We start from the raw sequence: 18,327 nt of genomic DNA, 5'->3' as shown, positions 1-18,327 counted from the left end.
CTTGTTGTGATACTGCAGCATTTGAGTGATGATTCTTATCTTCGGATGGTAGTTCTTTATGGAGATTACTCTGAAAAAGAAAGAACCAACGCTGAGACAGGTCTGCCTTATGCATGGTGTCTGACCAAAACATCAATTTTATTATCTCCAAATGGGGTACCCATGGGACTGAGGTAGGATGCAGGACTTGATTCCAGAGGCAGGGCTCAGATACCAGACAAAATTGAGGACTAGCTGAAACAGGGATGGGGCAGAAGCAACTTTCCACTGGACATGCCCAGCAGTGTGCCCTGTCAGTTTACCATTGCCATGGCAACACCCAGGAGCTTCCCTATATCCTCTAGGCCTTAGAACATTACTATTACTAGATCATAGGGGATTGAAATGCTTCATATTTCAAGCCCGTTGTCCAATTATGAAATCAACTATCTCTTAGAATATGTTCATAGTGATATAACTTTACAGGCATATACCAGGTCCTTTCCTGAAAACAAGTTGCAATGCATGGATGAATTCCAGTCCCAGTTCCATCTCTCACTACATACAATTTTGGGAAGCCACCATGAGGAACAAAGAAGGCCGTGAAAGAGGAAACCCTTTAATACGACTGCCTAAGTGTCAGGGTGGACAGAGAAAGACAGCTCAAAGAACTTGCTTCTATCTGCACTGGGCTCATGGGACTTGCCTTTCATGGCAATGACCGAATGACCCAGAAGTTACTACCCCTTCCCTAGAAATTTTTGCATAAGCTGCCCCTTAATCTGCATGCAATTAAAAGTAGGTATATATATATGACAGCAGAACTGCCCAGAGCTGCTACTCTATCGTGTAGCCCCCTCTGCAGGAGCAGTCACGGAGCTGTAATACTGCTGCTTTAATAAAGCTATTTCCTTCTGCCCTACCACCAGCTTGCCTTTGAATTCTTTCGTGGGGGAAGCTAAAAACCTTCATGGGCTAAGCCCCAATTTGGGGCTCAACTATCCTGCATCAGGACCAGCAGCCAGGGCTATCCTGAGGGGTTGCAGACACTGAGCCAGGCGAAACAGTGTTCCCACCACCATACCTCTTGCTAGCATGAAAACAAAATCACAAAACAGCCGCTGTCTGTGTCCAGGGCATGAAAAATTTGACAGCCCCCTGGAATACATTGGGGATGGGATGTATGCACGTGTGTGCTGGGGACTGGGGGGCCTGGAGCAGGGGATGCCAGCTTATTGCCTATGCAGACATCGAAAGCAAGCCCAAATCATGGGGCCTCAGAGGTTTGCAATCTCCCACACCCTAGGCACTAGCCCAGAATAATCTGCTGAGTCCAATTCTCCAAGTTAACAACTTGAGACAACAATGACAAATCAAACAAGCAGGATGACAAATGGTTCTAATTGTGACACACACTTGGCCACTGTCACAAAAAATGATTTCTAAGCAGGGCTCTTAGGATGAGATCAAGGACTCAGCCTTCCATAGCTAATAGAGAAAATGATGACTTAAACGCTGGTTAAAAATAAGTGCCAAGGCGTTGTGGGGGTCACGAGCTGATGGAAAATTGTCTCCTACCTCCCCGCAGTCCAAACTCAATGTTAAGCATGGCCTGCAGCCACCCCAGCCCTCACATGTCCTCCCCACATCAATCATGGTGCTAAAGGGAGTGGCAGAGGGCAGATGAATGGAAACACCTGGGTTCCAGTCACAGCTATTGTACTAATGAACTGCGCGACCTTTAGGAAAACCCTGGGCTCTCTGTTCCTGTTTCCTCATCTGGACACTGGGAGCAACAGTACCTGCTTTATTTACTTCACAGGCTTGGTATGAGCAGCAAATGGGAGACCAGATGTGAAAATGCTTTGAAATCATTAAAAGTTCTCTCCACGTGTAAGTTATGGTTTTTGTCGTTACCGAGTCTGTCAGAAGTGACATTGTACATTTCCTTCTGTGACAAGGAAGGCTAAAGAATGGAATTCCACAGAAAGGCCCACCTCCTAAGCCTAATCAGAAATGCAAGTGCATTTATTATGACGCCCCCACAAAATTCCCACCCAGCAGTGCTCCCCACTTCACCCCCTTTAGTGCAGAAATGGAGAGAAGGCAGCCAGGGAGCAGCTTTATCTGAAAAGCTGCAACTTATGAATTTAGGAAATAGATGACGCTAAAGCCTCTCCCAGCACAAATTCACCCTGGGTTTTTGCACTTGAAGGATTTCATTTTATTTTTGAAAAAGTGTTGTGTTGGCCCATGCTTATAACTCAAGGACTCTGAGCCTCTGTCAGCCCTGCCTTGCAGTTCACAGCTTCAGCCAGTTTTCTGCATTAGCTCATTTCACATGGATCTTTGACATTTTAATTTCAAAGGAGGCAGATTGGTCTCATTAAACTGAGGAGGAGGGAGGATTATACAAATAAGAGAAAGACAAAGTCCATTTTTAACCCTGAACTTCCCACTTCTTTTTGCTGCCAGGGCCTCAGTTCTGGCTCTACTTAATTATGTTTCTGATACTACCTTTGACCAGTAATTTCTGTTTTTTCTTTCTTTTTTTTTTCTTTTTTTTTTTTTTTTTTTTGAGACGGAGCCTCACTTGCTCTGTTGCCCAGGCTGTAGTGCAATGGCACAATCTCAGCTCACTGCAACCTCCGCCTCCCAGGTTCAAGCGACTCCCCTGCCTCAACCTCCTGAGTAACTGGGATTACAGGCACACGCTACCACACCCAGTTAAGTTTTGTATTTTTAGTAGATAAGGGGTTTCACTGTGTTGGTTAGGCTGATTTCGAACTCCTGACCTCGTGATCTGCCCATCTTGGCCTCTCAAAGTGCTGGGATTACAGGCGTGAGCCACTGTGCTCGGCCCTTGACCAGTAATTTCTATGCCTCCTCATCCTGCCAGTCACCCTAGTACCTATGTGTCTTCATATTAACCCTACCACAGTTAGGGTTTAAATAAAATACTACAATTAAGAGAAACACCCATTTCAAAGCTATTACTCAGGTAGCCCCAAACATCTCCGTGGAGTCAAAACGTTAAGCTTCATCTTCTTTTGGTTTTCCATTTGGAATTTTGAAGATAGTGAAGCCAGGTTCCTTAAAGGGTTACTTTTTTTTTTTTTTTTAATCATTTCAATGACAGAAAAAGGTGTCAAAAGTTGAAAATCCTTCTTACTTTAAAGAAAGGAATAAGTGACACATCCAAGCCTGATTCTGGTGTAGCCACTCTGCAGCTGTAACTGATTTGGGAATGGGCCCAGGTGTGATGCCAGAATCTGTTCCACCCTCTCTCCGCAGCCTGGCAAGCCCAATGCTTAGAAGAGTTCACGCATCAACTTCCTTAAAATGACCTCACTAAGCATATTGCCAAAGAAAAGTGAGTGGCAAGAGAAGATGGTGCCAGATGTTGCCTGCCAGACACAAGGACCAGATGCTTAGGGGGGGACTGGCTCCTCTGAGATGCACTGGAGGAATTCCCCCACCTCACTGAGGGGGAAGCTCCTGTCACTTGGGGCCACTGATGGAAAGCAAAGACAAAGGGGATGCAAACATTGTCAGGACATCAAGGTAACTTCCTGACCTTCAACCTCAGGTAAGTTCCCAGGAGGCAGTAAACCAAGCCGCAGGGAGAGGGGACACCTTTGGCCTAAAAGATGGCTGTTCATAGTTAGGTAAAAGTTCCCGGGAGTGCAGTGGGACCGAAATCCCACTGAATTTAGCTCATCTCTCCAGAAGCTTCCCTTTATCATTTCCTCTCAGCCCTCTTTAACTCTTCTGCAAATTCTAGAGAAAAGACAAATTCCAAAGGGCCTCTAACTACCTGGAGCAAAATGCCTTGTGACTATTGGGTTTATGCAAGGAACAAAAACTGAACAATTGCTTTTTTCTGAATTAGGAAAAGAATAAGGTATTGGAGTTGGGGCCGAGATTAGCAGTTGACAGGTCTAACCCATGTGCAGAAAAAGCACTGGGCAGTGTTTCCCAGTGTGACCTCCCCTAGAAGATGTTCTGCAAAAAAAAAAAAAAAAGGAGGGCAGGGCAGGGCCACAGTGGCACGCTCCTGTAATCCCAGAGTTTTGGGATGCCCAGGTGGGAGGATCACTTGAGGTTAGGAGTACATCGAGATCGAGATCAGCCTGGGCATCATCGCAAGACCCTGTCCCTGCTTAAAAAAAAAAAAAAAAAAAAATCTAAAAATTGGCCGTGTGTGGTGGCACATTCCTATAGCCTCAGCTACTTGGGAGGCTGAGGTGAGAGGATCCTTTGGGCTCAGGAGTTCAAAGTTACAGTGAGCTCTGATTGTGTCCCTGCACTCCAGCCCGGGTGATAGTGTGAGACTCTGTCTCTACAAAAAAAAAAAAAAGGGGGGTAGGGGGAGGTGGGAAAGGAGCAGAGCCTTATAGTCCAATAGGTTTGGAAAGTGTTCTATAGTACGTTATCTCAGAGATGCATATTAGTATTAAAAGCACTGAAAAGGCTTTCAAGAAAGAACATTAATTTTGGAAAACTGGAAGAAACAGCCTAACTGGTCGCTAAACTCCCCTCTGGGGTGATAGGAATCAATATGCTGTAGACATACTTGGAAAGCCCTAATAAGGGTTTTCTCAGCCTCGACACCACTAACATTCTGGGCCAGACAATTCTCTGTTGTGGGGACTGCCTGTGCATTGCATCCCTGAGCTCTACCTATCAGATGCCAGCAGCACGGTCCCTTAGTTATGACAACCAAAAACATCTCCAGACATTGCAAAATGTCCCCTGGGGGCATCTGCCTTTAGTTAAGATATCTCAGGCCCATTTCCCTTAGGGAACATGGTACTTTAATTCAGGCCAGCACCCATCTCTATCTATTTTCTAGTTCTGTCTCAAGGAATCTCAAACCCAAGGCCAGCTGTAAGCCCCAGAGCTGCCACTTGCTGAGGGTGAGCTTCCTGTTGGTGACACCCTGTGTGCCACTGCCCCAACCCACACAGACAGCCTTGGTTCCCCCAGGCCTATGCAGGTGGTGAGTTATAGGGTGGCTTGTGGGGCAAAAAGGCCTCACAGAGATAGTCCTCTGCAGAAGACCCAAAAGGGCCGTGAACGGCCACAGACTAAGCCCAGGGCCTTCCCCAGCGCCCCAAGAGTTACCTCATGATGTTCGAGGCATCCTCCGCATCCGGGTCAGCGCAGTACTTGTTGGCAAGGATCAGGCAGGCATCTGCTGACTCTATCTAAGACACCGAAAGGAAAAATCACAGAACACAAACATATAAATAGCCACGCTCAACTGTAGTCTGTCTCTGTTGACAGCTCTTGGGGAAGCTGGTGCTTTGCAAAGAAAAAAAAAAAAAAAAAAAACCAATCCTGAGAGCCTGAGAAATTATAGTTTTTGTCAAAAGTGTAGGTTACAAGTTCTTGTTATGGTATAAACATTTCATCTTGTTGCTGTTGGAGGGTACAACATGTACCTTGGTAATTATGCTTTTCATCTGGCATTGTTGCTTACTTGTAGGATTTCCACATTTCTTTAAATAACAATTAATCAAGCCTTTCAGTCTCCTCCCCAACTTCTTTCTCAACCATCTGCACCATCATCCTAATTCTTCCTATCAGGAGTTGGAGGTGGGTGGGTTAAATCTCTTCTCTCCAGTTAGCAAGTTAACTGAGTATTGGGAATTCAGAAATGTACACTCCGAAGTCTTTCATCTGACCTTTTTCACATCTTCATTTTCTATAGGCTAGGAAGAGATCAGAGCTCTAAATCAGATAACATCACCATATTGCTTAGTATTCAATTAGTATTCAGATATTTAAAAGACAACAAATCTATGTATGAAATGATGTGTTACAGTTGAATTCAAAATACACCTACTGACTTATCCAAACATGAGCCCACAGGGGTTTATTCCTTAGAGGGGACCATGAGTTTGATGTGCTAATGATTGCTTGCATTTAAATTAGGTCTACGAACAATAATAATTGTCCCTACATTCTCATAAGATTTTACATAAGCAATGACTTGGGTTATGTCTGGATAATATTAAGATTAACTGGACTCTATAAGCATAAGAATTCTTATGCTAGTTCAGGTCTGCAATCTGTCCTACTTGGTATGCTGTACTTAATAGATCATTCCTGGATTTTGAGGGAGGCCATAATATCCTCTGTGGTATGTCACAAATCGTCTCTGATTTCTCTAATAATGCAAAGAAAGAATTTATCCAAATCCTTTTGGATTATTCATCTTGGCCAATTATATTATTTACAGAATTATGCGGTGACCACGGTTGGCATTTAGACTTCAGTGAATTCATTATATTAATGTACACCCCCTGGCATGCAAATATTGAACATACTTATAAAATCTATATTACATAGGTAAAGTAGCAGATGCCAGTTTGCCTCGTACCTTTCCCTTCTAAGCCTCAGGTGTGATTTATGAGAAGGTTCTAACTTACCAGGTTCCAGAAAAAAAGATTCACCCATTATCAATGATATCAGATAACTGTATGTTTAGTTTTACACTCTGAGTCTTAGATGGGGAAAAAAGAAAGTTGAAATGTTTTATAGCTTAGTAAAATTTTATTTTATATTTTAGCCTAATGTTTCTTTCAGATGTAAATAAGAGATGTCAGAGCTATATTTGAGTCCAACTTAAGTGTTCAATATGGGAATTACTCGATTATTATGTTGAATAAAGACTACTGGGTCCATACAACTAGTCTACTTCCTTGATGAGTAGCTGATTTTGAGGAAACCAGCAAAGTAAGTTTCATGTTATGACCAGTCCAAGTGTGGGATGGTTATAGGTAGTCTTGCATATGCCACCAGAAGGAGGTCCTGGGACCAGTGGAAGGGTGATGTCAAGGTTGCTGGTATGTGATTGATCTCATTAGGTGTTTAGGAGATGACTCATGGCCAACGTAGGAGGTGTGTCCCCTCACCACAGAGTCAGGAATTCCCCCAGCCCTCCACCAAATGGAATAAAAGCAGAAGTCACCTATTCCTCCTTACCTTGACTCTTGCAAGATCATGTGGATTGAGGACTGAACCCTGATAAAATTCCACCTGAGTAAAATGTCGTTTGAACAGAGCTTCGAGCTCCAGGTTGGGGGAGATGCTACACAGGGAGAGAAGAAATCACTATTAATTTAATGGACTTGGGGGTTTCAGCCTCCATGGGCTCCTTCCTCTCTAATTTCCACAGGGAGCCCAGGGGAGAGGCTGTGACCTACAGTCGCCCTTTTGCTTGCCATAAATAAAAGACTCACACTTAAGAGAAGTAAAACCCCAGCCCAACTGAAAACCAAACCAGTACCACGGTAAAAGGAAGAGGTTCATGGGCTTTAGGAAGGCCAAGACCTCAGGGCAAATGTCTTATCTTCGGTATGAATGGAATTCCTATCTTATAAATAGGGAAGCTGGGCCGCGCCACTAGTGGGATGGCTCATTCTATGTGGACTGTGCCACAGGGTGCCCAGATCCAGTGTGATTTCTGGGTGTGTCTGGGAGAGTCTCTGGATGAGAATGGCATTTGAATCAGTGAATTCAGTAGATTGCCCTCCTTTGTGGGAGTGGGCATCATCCAGTCCTTTGAGGGTCTGAAGAGAACAATAAAGCAGAGGACAGAGGTGTTTGTCCCTTTTGCTTCTTGCCTGACAGCTTGAACTGGGCATCTCTTGTCATTCTCCTATCCTTGGACTGGGGTTGACATTGTCTCTTTGACTCTCTGGCTTTCAGACTCAAACTGAATTACACCACCAGCTTTCCTGGGTCTCCAGCTTGCTGGTGGCAGACAGTGGGACTTCCCAGCCTCTGTAATCAAATAAGCCAATTCTTCCTAATAAATCTCTCTAGAGATAGATAGATAGACGGATAGACAGATAGATAGATAGATAGATAGATAGATGCATCAATATATAGATACCTATGTATATCTGTATTAGATATATTGATATATATGTTTCCTATTGACTCTGTTTCATTGGAGAGCCCTGACTAATACAATCAAGGATTAGCCGAAGGTTCCCCTGGGAGAGCCATCCTGCTGTTCCCTCCATCATGAACCTTATCTCTGCTTCTGTGTCTCATGGACTTCTCATCCCCCAAGGTCTGGATCAAAAAATGTCACTCTGAGCAGCCACAGACAGACTTAATTTACTCTCATTATTGTTCTTGATTCACACACATGTATGCGACTCATCACACTTCTTGGTGCTGGGCTGTACTGATACCTTCCTCTTTGGAGGACGAGGATTAAACAAGTGACCTATTTATTCATTTGTTAATTCTGCAGAGATGAAAAAGACTGTCCATAAGATACTGTGCAAGGTACTGGGAGATGATATTTAGTTAGAACCTACTATATGCCAGGGACTGTGCTAAGACAACACTTGCCTAACATTTGTGAAGTCCATAATGATAATAATAATAATAGTTAATGTTTTCTAACATTTACTATATGGCAGACAACATTTTAAATAAATAATAGTAAAACAGTATTATAAATAAATAAATAAGTAAAATAAATACTATTTATTTATTTTATTTTATTTTACTTAGAGTCTATCTCTGTCACACAGACTGGAGTGCAGTGGCAGGATCCTGGCTCACTGCAACTTCCCAGATTCAAGCAATTTTTGTGCCTCATCCTCCAGAGTAGCTGGGATTATAGGCATGTGCCACCATGCCTGGCTAATTTTTGTATTTTTAGTAGAGACAGGGCTGTGCCACCTTGACCAGGCTGGTCTTGAACTCCTGGCCTCAAGTGATCCACCCACCTAGGCCTCCCAAAGTGCTGGGATTACAGGCAGAGCCACCATGCCTGGCCTTGATAAGTATTCATTTAAATCTCAAAACAATCCTATAGGAAGGTATGTTATTAACCCAGAGCTTCAGGAGGTTAATTAACTGGGCTATCTACTAGACATTGATAGACGTTAGGAATACAAAGGTGAATCTTGCAATGGAAGCATTAGCAGCCAGCTTTTCTTTTTTTGAGACAGGGACTGGGGTGCAGTGGTGCAATCTTGACTCACGGCAACCTCTGCCTCTCAGGCTCAAGCCATCCTCCCACCACAGCCTTCAGAGTAGCAAGGGCTACAGGCACGTGCCATGTACCACTATGCCTGGCTAGTCTTTCTATTTTTTGTACAGATGGGGTCTCACTGTGTTGCCCAAGCTGGTCTCAAACTCCTGAGCTCAAGTGATCCACCCACCTTGGCCTCCCAAAGTACTGGGATTATAAGCATGAGCAACCACACCTTACCAGCTTGTTTATTCAAACTAAAGCAGTGGATGAGAGAAAGTGGCTGCCTATGCAAATCTGACCAGTCTTTCAGACCTATGACAAGTCATACCTTATTCAGAAGCCTGTCTGGATAATACCATAGACTGATGCTCCTTGAAAGAGATGTCCCCAGTCACTTCTGCCACCTGATCAAAATGACTTCAGCATCCCTTGGATAACACAGAGTCGATGTTGTCTCTAATGGTTGCATGTGTGTTCATCTAGAAATGCCTAACCCATATGGGGGCACAACCTACACCCTACACCTCTAGTGAACTTTCCAAAAACGCTCAGCAGAGGATGGGCCACACAGCAGTGGCTAAGCACTGAACGGAAACTGTGGGTACCTGCTCCTGTGCTAACATACCCTGGTCTGTTTTTTCAAAGTTTGGAAAAATCAGTGCAGAAAAGAAAAATGCTAGTGCCCCAACATGATGACAAGTCAGAAGTCTAGTATTCTGTGAGCAAATGCCAGAGGACGGCGATCCACAAAGCAGGGAGTTTGTAGGGAAGCCGACCTCAGTGGAACCTCAGAGTAGGACCGAGTGCTGGGTAGCCAGCATGTCGAGCCAACACAAACATGTTAGCTTTGTCCTGAACTTTTGCAATGTGGTACCGGGACTGGCCCCATGATAGCCCCATCTCCATAAGACAACTACAGTACCACATATGTCACCATAGTGGAGCCCCCTAATTCTCTCCATTCCTGGGGCAGACTACCTTTTACCTAAAAAGAGGATTAGGCAAAGTTGAAAACCTCAACATTGGGTAGAAGGGACCTACCTTGGTTTCCTCCCCTGTAAAACACACAAGATAAGACCTACCTCCTAAGTGGATTATACAACCAAATATATGTTATTTTTCAGGCTGATAGCTAACACTTATTGAAGACTTACTGCATGCCTGACTCTGCTCTGCACATTTCATATGGATTAATTCATTTCATTCTCATCACAGCCCAACTAGGTAGGAACTACTATCATCTCCATGATTTATGGATGAGGAAGCTGAGGCACAGGGAGGTTAAGTAACTTGCTCAGCCAGTAGTTGGTTGAGTCAGGATTCAGATCAGGGAATCTGAGTCCAGAGTATGTATTTTTACTCTGTGGAGTAAATGGGAGCCTGTATGTACAGTAACTGGCTAGGGTCCCACGCTGGGGGTTCCTAGGAGCGGCAGTTGTTATTCCTATTACCTTCTGTCCTGCTTCCTCTTAAGTTGGTGTCTTACTTGGTCACCAACTCACTTCTGCACTCCTAACGTATCCACACCATACAGCTAATCATCCCACTGCAGATACTGTGGACACGCCAGATTAAGGGGACAATGAGGATGACTTGGACCCACAATGAGCTCCCCTATTATTTCTTCCAGAGATAAACTCAGATGTGGTCCCAGAAGTGCCTCCACAGAGGCAGGCTCTGCTCTCATCATTGAACCAGTGTGTTGCTTCCCTTTCCATTGGTTCTGCAATATCTTCTCCAATGAGGCCAGCAGGGATCATGGCTTATCCAACTCTGGTCCCATCCCCAGTACCATCTCCCCAAGACTTTCACTCTTATAGACATTCAGGGAGTCCCTTGCAGGATGTGTGGTTGGGCAGAGGGTCTGACAGCAGTAGGAGGCTCTTACTTGTGAAGAAAAACGATCTCCACATTGACGTCATCCCGGTCCTTATGCAGAAAGTCCTTCAGGAAGTTGGAAACACTCTCCAGAGTGATGTGTCCGCAGACCACAATGTGCCTGAACAGGAGAGGCCAGTTAGATCAGGCCAGGCGCCACGACAGGACCCCACATCCCACCCCCTGGCAAGACAGCAGAAGCGAGGCAGCTGCAGGGGAAACATTCATCTCCTCCCTCCGCCTCCATAAAAGCCCAGCTCCCATCCCCGGAGGGCAGTGAGGCAAAGCAGCGGTGCTAGCAGGTGCTCAGAGACTCCTAGACAGAAAAGGCATATGGCTCCTCACCTGATGCTGCACAAAATCCTATTAAAAGCCCAACCGCTTGGCCAAGTGGTTTTATGCATTTAACAATAAGTGACATTATGCTTGCGCTTAAATGCTGCATTATCAAGTCCCTTGCAGATTCATATCTCTCCCTTTCTGCCCACAAAGCGTCCTCCGGGGAGATTTACTGTATGAGTCTTGGTTTATGACATAGAGCTTATCAGGTAATGAGATAACAAATCTTGCTGAAACGATGATTTTGTGTGTAAGAAAGCAGACTTTTATCAGGGTGGCTAATGTGCGGCCTGACACGTTATAGGCTCTGCTGGCCATAAGCAGTAAAAAGGAAATTTTGCATTTTTCCACTATAATTCCTCCGACAATGGGGGCATGTAACACTTTACAGTAAGTGAGCATTACTCAGGGCTAAATGGGGCTGGGATGCCTATAGAACGGAAGATCATGCCGGCTGGCTGTGAGTCCCCAGAGGGCTGCTTCCTTAGGGTGCCTGGGATTTCCAGGGGAGCCAAAGGAATTTACCTCAAGATGGGGAGATGCCGGGAAGGGATGAGGCTGGAATTGCTCGCCTTGTTTGAGGGTGGTTTGGACTTCCGTTTCCGGAAGTAGTGGCTCACAAGGAAGACATGAGACCCTCTTCCACAATTGTTGAGACTGACAGTCCCTCCAACCGCTCTGGGCTCCTGGACCAATGTGACTTTGTTGGCCACTTATATGTGCCACATAATGCCCAGTCAGGAGTAAGCATTTGATGCAGGAGTCAGCCGCAAGACAAAAACCCGGGGACTGACTGTGGAGATAAAAACCACTGGCTTCTAGTGAAGAGACTGTATGTAGCAAGAGGCTCGACTCCTGTCCCTGTGCCCCCCAGGCTGATAGTGACAGAAGCTGAATCTCTAGCTGCACACTGAGACTTGGGCAGGTGGTGAACATGCAGCATGGTAATTTCCTGGGTAAAATTTAGAATGGCCATGTCCCTTGCACTTCATAATTGCTCTGTGCACATTCCAATAAGGCAGAAAGCTCATTGGCTGGAGGTGGCTCATAATAGGAGGCAGTGATGATGGCTTATGCAATGTTCCATTAGATGCCATTATAAGAGCCTGCCCTTTCGTTGTAATTTGGTGCTTGACTAAGTATGTGAGAATAATGCAGTAAACTCATTGGTGAAAGGATAATGATGCAGAACAAAGAGTAAATCAATAATATGCACGATGCAGTTAATAATATCACCATTATAGACTGTTATTGTTACGGTGGTGTGCTTAGCAATCAGGCACGCAGCAGCCACCAAGAGGAGGGAAGAGTGTCAATGAGCTACTTCAGAAGAGACATCTTAACATGATCACTTTGCTCTCCTGCTAGGTTGATGAAGGTCCCTTAGCCACCCATCCAAATGTTATGCCCAAAGCCCATATGACTAACCCCCTCATTAGTATATGGTGAGTAGTATGAGGTTAACATAGTATAACACACAGTATATCAGAATACACAATATAGATTGAACACTTGGATGATATGCATTTTATCATATATTTTTAAATGTTTCTTGTGGCACATGTACATTTACATGGACAAAATACTTCAAACAAATTTGCATGTTCGGAATAAGATTTCAGACTCTGAATTTGCCAAATATGTTTGAAGTGAATGAGAAACAGAATTCCCCTACTGACCTAATTTCCTTGCAACTGACAATAGGGCTACTTTGCCATTCTAACATCTTCTGTGCATAGACTTCCAAGATTAGGAGCAAAGCCAATGTGAATCCAATGCGTGGGTATCTCCACAGGACAGATAGGTGGTTGAGGTTGTTCTCATCACTTGGATGTGAAAGTAAGCCAGATGTGATTTCCTGCTCTGCGACCAAGAGTGTGGGCAAGGTACTTATTCCCATTCAATGCAGGAGGAAACTGAGAGGTTAATACCACCTAGCCAGCCTCCTGTGCCAGGCATTGTAAAGTTCGAAGTTCTGTACCAGCATAAGCCTGGTTATTACTCAAAGCTAGACTCAAATCAATGATAGGTCTGGGTAAATGCCTGAACATTCATTCTTCCTACCCAGGATGCAAAGAACTGAATGAACATCAGCCAGCATCCCTCCTCCTCTCCTGAAATCATTCATCCCTAGGAAAGATGTGTGAGAAGCGCAAGGGGAAAAGATGAGTTCCCCCCTCTCACCCTTGAATCAAAAGCTCAGCTGGCTGATTTATTCAGCCTTAGAAAAAGTCAGGGTTCTCTTCCTTGAAAATGTGCTGGGTACATATAAAATATATTCCAGTGCAATCAATATTATCCCTTAAGCCTTTAATTAACTTTCACTTCTCTTAAGAAGTAGACAAATGTTGGCAAGAGCGAGGAGAAAAAAAGGATTGACTTTTTTCATTTGGTGCTAGCTATCCAATACCATTGTAGACAATTGAAAATATATATCTTTTAGCCACAGCGTGATTTCTGGGGTGGAGAGCTGTCTTTATCAAAAAAGGAAGAAAAAAATCTTCCTTCAACGTAATTGGTATTTTTGCTCAGAAAAAAGCGAGATTGATTGAAAGCAGATTGCCTTTTTGCCCAAGGAGAGTTATTAGGTACATTATCATGGCAACCTTGGAGAACCCATATTGTTCCAATCTGTCCTATATCTGATTTGAAGATTTATGGTCTCCCCGTTTTGTGCCAATAATCATTTCCCTCCATTTTGTTTTCCATACAGTGAAAGTTATCAAGGAGCCCACATATTGAAAATGTTTGAATGCAGTTAGAATTGATAGATGGGGAGAAGCTGCCTCTAACTCAGCAGTCAGTATTAGGAGATTTGCTTCTGCCAGCCTGTGTCTGGGGAGGGCCCTGCAAGAGCATGAGGGATGGATGGTGAATGGGAAACATTTATTTACCAGAAATATTTTCGAGAATTTTGAAGATTCTAGGGCCATAGTTTGGGGAAGGATATTGCAGGAAGAAGAGAACCAGAATTTATTGCATCCTCAATTATTAGAGATATCATCAAAAATATGCTAAGATAGAGAGCAGGGTGTGACCTCATTGGAGGCAGAGTAATGGTTGTTCACAGGGCATGATTTGAAGAATGCCCAAAAAGACCCCCATCCAAAGTTATCTCTGTTGGGTTCCATAACACCCACATATCTACCATGTGAGATTCATACTCTGATAGCCCTGTGTTAACTCAGCTCAGACACTAAATAACTAAATAGTCGTGGACAATGTAGCAATTTTGCATTTACAATTAAAAATCCAGAGCCTTTGAGGGGCCAGAGCTAGTGCCCGATTCATGAAGTTATCCTGATATCTAAGGAGATGATACATGGAAGGGCCAAGTAATCTGACCCATAGTAAGCACTATAAAAGGGTAAGTGCCACATGATATCTGTAAATTAGGATGTAACCAATATAAAGTATTCTGTGGCCTATGTAATCCCACCTAATCCTTCAACAACCCCTTGTTCTCACTACCTGAGTCTCTTCAGATAATCTCTCTGAAACTCTTTCCTTAAGTCATATGCCTGGCATCCCACAGCAAGTAAAAGTGACTTGCCCAGGATGCAATCTTGGTCTCCCACTTCAGTTCCCACGAAGGTGGTGGTGGAAAGGGCAGAGGCTTATATATCTCAGCTTCTGCTCCTTCAGGGCAAGCAGAGATGGACCCACAGAGGTCCTCCTGGATATGTGGTGGAGTGGATGTTGGAGGGATCCTCCACTGGCCAAGGGAGAGGTTTAGTCTGGGGACTGGAGTGGATAAACCATCACAGTTTTGCAAGATCACTAGAGTCTGACTGGATAGGCGGTATCATGATAGTCTTAGGAAAGTCTGATTACAGGCAGAAATCACAAGTCCCACTGGTCAAGAACTCTAAGCCAAACTTAACTGAAGCCATATGATTGGGGCAAGCCAAGGGGCTGCAAAGTAATGCAAATGTCCATTCTATTTTATATTTTATTTTATTTATTTTTTAGAGACAGGGTATTGCCCTGTTGCCCAGGCTGAAGTACAATGGCTCAATCATAGGTACATTATCATGGTAACCTTGGAGAACCCATATTGTTCCAATCTGTCTTGAACTCCCAGGCTCAAGTGATTCTCCTGTCTTAACTTCCTGAAGAGCTGGGATTATAGGCATGCCACCACAGCTAGCTAATTTTCTGTTGGTTTTTGTAAAGATAGGGTCTTGCTCTGTTGCCCAGGCTGGTCATAAACTCCCAACCTCAAGTGATCTGCTCACCTCGGCCCCCAAAGTGCTGAGATTACAGGCACGAGCCACCGCGCCCTACCTCAAATGTCTATTTTAGACATGTCATGTACAGCTCAGGACTTCCTTACCAGCCCGGAATCTAGAAGATAACAAGAATCTTAATGATCCATTTACAATGGGGAATATTTAGGAAAGTTCAGTTATGAGAGTAGCTAAATCTCTCCCCATCTGTGGATGTGGATCTGAACTTTTTAAGACCACCAGCAATTGTCCTGACCAGTTTCTACAGGGCCTGACTGCTCAGTTTGTGAAGATGACCAATAGACCTCAATCAATAACCATTTTTGATCTGATGAGATTTTGGTTTTAAATGCTAGGTCTGGATCTGCAAACAAATACTTATTGGACAAAGGTAACATAAAGTAAACATAAGCTAACAGGTCATGGCTTAGAATAAAAGATCCACCTCAGACGCACAAGGAAGCATCTTCGATGGCAAAATAGTATCCAACGGCACTTTCTGGAGAGGAATTACTCATCCAGTGTGAGCAAGTAGTGCCTGGTGCTGGGTCAGGGTTCCATAAATATGGGTGGGGTTAACTGAAAAGGGCAGTGCTGGTGGGTCACGGCATTGGAGGGGTAAGGATGACTTCATGAGAAGACTGTTTGATGATTATGAACACTATTGAGGGTCACCATAAATTTACCAGTTGCTTATTTCATGCGCATATCTTCACTAAATATACACGGGTGTGCTTCTCCTGCCATTTAAACATTGCCGCCTCCAGAATGAAATCTCACACATTCTCCTCAATCCCTCTACTCTTTTCTTGGTGATGGGCCAAGAAAGCCTGCATGCCCAAGTTGAGCCAGAACCTCAGTTTCAGAGCTCAATTTCACAGGTATACAGGACAACCTAGGGGGAGTGACGTAAGGCAGAAGGCAGAAGAGGACAGGAGGACACTGAATGAGGCATCCAGAGAGCCACTGAAGATGACTTTTAGGTCTATGACAAAGAATATCTACATGCTTTTCACAAGCCTCGGATACTGGTTCTTACAGCCAGTAGCCTTTGAAAAGGGAAACTGTGACCATGGGATAGTCACCAATGGGCCCCCTCCCATGTTCTTATGTTTATCTCAGCATCTGAATGAATAGCCCTTGGCAATTGTTCAATCTAGCATCTTTCTTCTCTTTGATGTGGAAACAGGTTGTAAGATGAGTGCCAGATCCAGAGCACAACACCTCCCTCAGTTTCACGCCTTCTGATTAAAGAAAGCAGCTGGTGCCAGGGAGGACACCCTCAGCTGGGAATTGGGAGACTGGGGGGGTGAGTCCTCAGTGACCTGGGGCCACTCACTAAAATGAAGAGGCCCAGGCTGACTGGGCTGCACCCACCAGACACTGATGAATCCTCGCACCGGGCTCCAGTTCTCTGTCCGACCTTAGTTCGCACCATCATCATACCTTGTCTAGACATCTGCAATCGCTTCCTAATTGATTTCCCTATTTATTCTCCCCACTGCCCCCAACCATTCCCACACTCCCTCAAAAAAGCCAAAGAGAAGGGACAGCAGTATATCCTGCTGCAATCAGGTTCTGCAAGGGTGGGGAGGCCTTAGGTCTTTCTTTAGCGGAGCCTCGCTCTAGGAAGACAATGTAAAATGCACAGCTCTGGGCTGTTTATTTTTAAAGATACTATATCCATTTTTACTGGAACAAGTATAAAGAACTTAAAAAACCCAGAGCTATCCTGTCACAATAAATCAGACAGAGTAAATTGAAAATCCTATACAGCTTTCCCTGAATACATTGTGCTCACTTTGTCAAAGAGGTAGATGAAATGTGGCACATATTGATCTAGATGTCTCTGTAAAACTATAATATTTATATCAAATACATATGCTAGACTCTCTCTGTCTTTCTGCTGAGCCTTCTAATCATGCTTTCCTCGTCCTGCTCCTCCCAAAATGCATCTTACCATTGGTAGCCCCTGACATGATGGGAATGAATTTTAAGAAGTACTTCTCAAGGGAACCAGCAGCACCATATCATACAGGAAGCAGGGTATGGGGGGTTAGAGACCCAGTGACCCAAACTATACGGTGGTCAGCACCAAAGCTTCACATTTGCCCTGAATACATTGTGCTCACTTTGTTGACCCTCAGTTGACCTTGAACCCTCTGTGTCTACATCACCACCTCTCTGTGACACTCCTGCAAGCTGGGCTTTCCTTTCCTTCTCACTTGGTAGTGCTTTTCTTGGCTACTTCATCTTAATGCTTGTTTCCCTGATTTGGGGCATGTCCTTCAGGGCTACTGTTTCCCAGCTTTTCCCTTGAGGCTCAATACCCCCTGCCAAAAAATAAGACTAATCCAACTCCCACCTTCCCACTTCCTCCTTTACTCAATGTCTCAAAGGGACTGACTTCAATAAAGATAGGGGAGACATCATGGGCAAATGAAGCCTAACTCCAGGCTGTGCTGCTTCATCCCTCCATCCTACCCCAGGACCTGGCTTGGAACCCCTGAAACTTGCTGGGCTTTCAAGAATTATTTGTTAACCGATGGATTGGTTGACAAAGTATACATCTTGGAGACTCTATCCCATGGTAAGTGAGGAAGAAAATTAACAGGTAGTTCACAGCAAGCCTGTTAGACCATAGGCTATTCCACCACCCTGAATCTACCAGCATATTTCAAGTTTGTAAGGGAACTGTATACATAAAGAGAAAAATAAAAACAAAGAAAATGAGAGTGTGTATGAGTCCCACAATGCCAAACCCTGACTATCACTATTTCATGTTAAAATAATTTTTTTAAAAAAAGGAGGTTCAGCAATAAGATAATTTCCTACCCACGGACACATCTAGTACTTTGCTAATCACAAAGGAAGGAAATGCATTATCCCTCC

The 18,327-nt window shown here is 44.2% G+C and overlaps 1 protein-coding gene across 50 annotated transcripts in view; it reads right to left on the bottom strand.

Annotated features, from left to right (window-relative positions):
* KCNMA1 (potassium calcium-activated channel subfamily M alpha 1) overlaps window positions 1-18,327 on the bottom strand; it is a 755,234-nt gene that overhangs the window by 197,121 nt on the left and 539,786 nt on the right. For all 50 annotated transcript variants that reach the window (XR_003121084.1, XM_025395822.1, XM_025395829.1 and 47 more), the window contains 4 exons: window positions 10,878-10,988; window positions 6,973-7,078; window positions 5,107-5,189; window positions 1-70 (listed from right to left, as the gene is read on the bottom strand). Coding sequence is in view for 49 of the 50 variants with exons in the window: in XM_025395822.1 (XP_025251607.1) it covers window positions 1-70; window positions 5,107-5,189; window positions 6,973-7,078; window positions 10,878-10,988 (370 nt within the window). In the remaining variant the exon portion in view is untranslated. The remainder of the gene's footprint in view (window positions 71-5,106; window positions 5,190-6,972; window positions 7,079-10,877; window positions 10,989-18,327) is intronic.

The sequence above is a fragment of the Theropithecus gelada genome, chromosome 9 (assembly GCF_003255815.1).
Source record: "Theropithecus gelada isolate Dixy chromosome 9, Tgel_1.0, whole genome shotgun sequence".
In the NCBI taxonomy this organism is placed as follows: Eukaryota; Metazoa; Chordata; class Mammalia; order Primates; family Cercopithecidae; genus Theropithecus; species Theropithecus gelada.
This window is presented reverse-complemented; position numbering and strand designations above follow the sequence as displayed.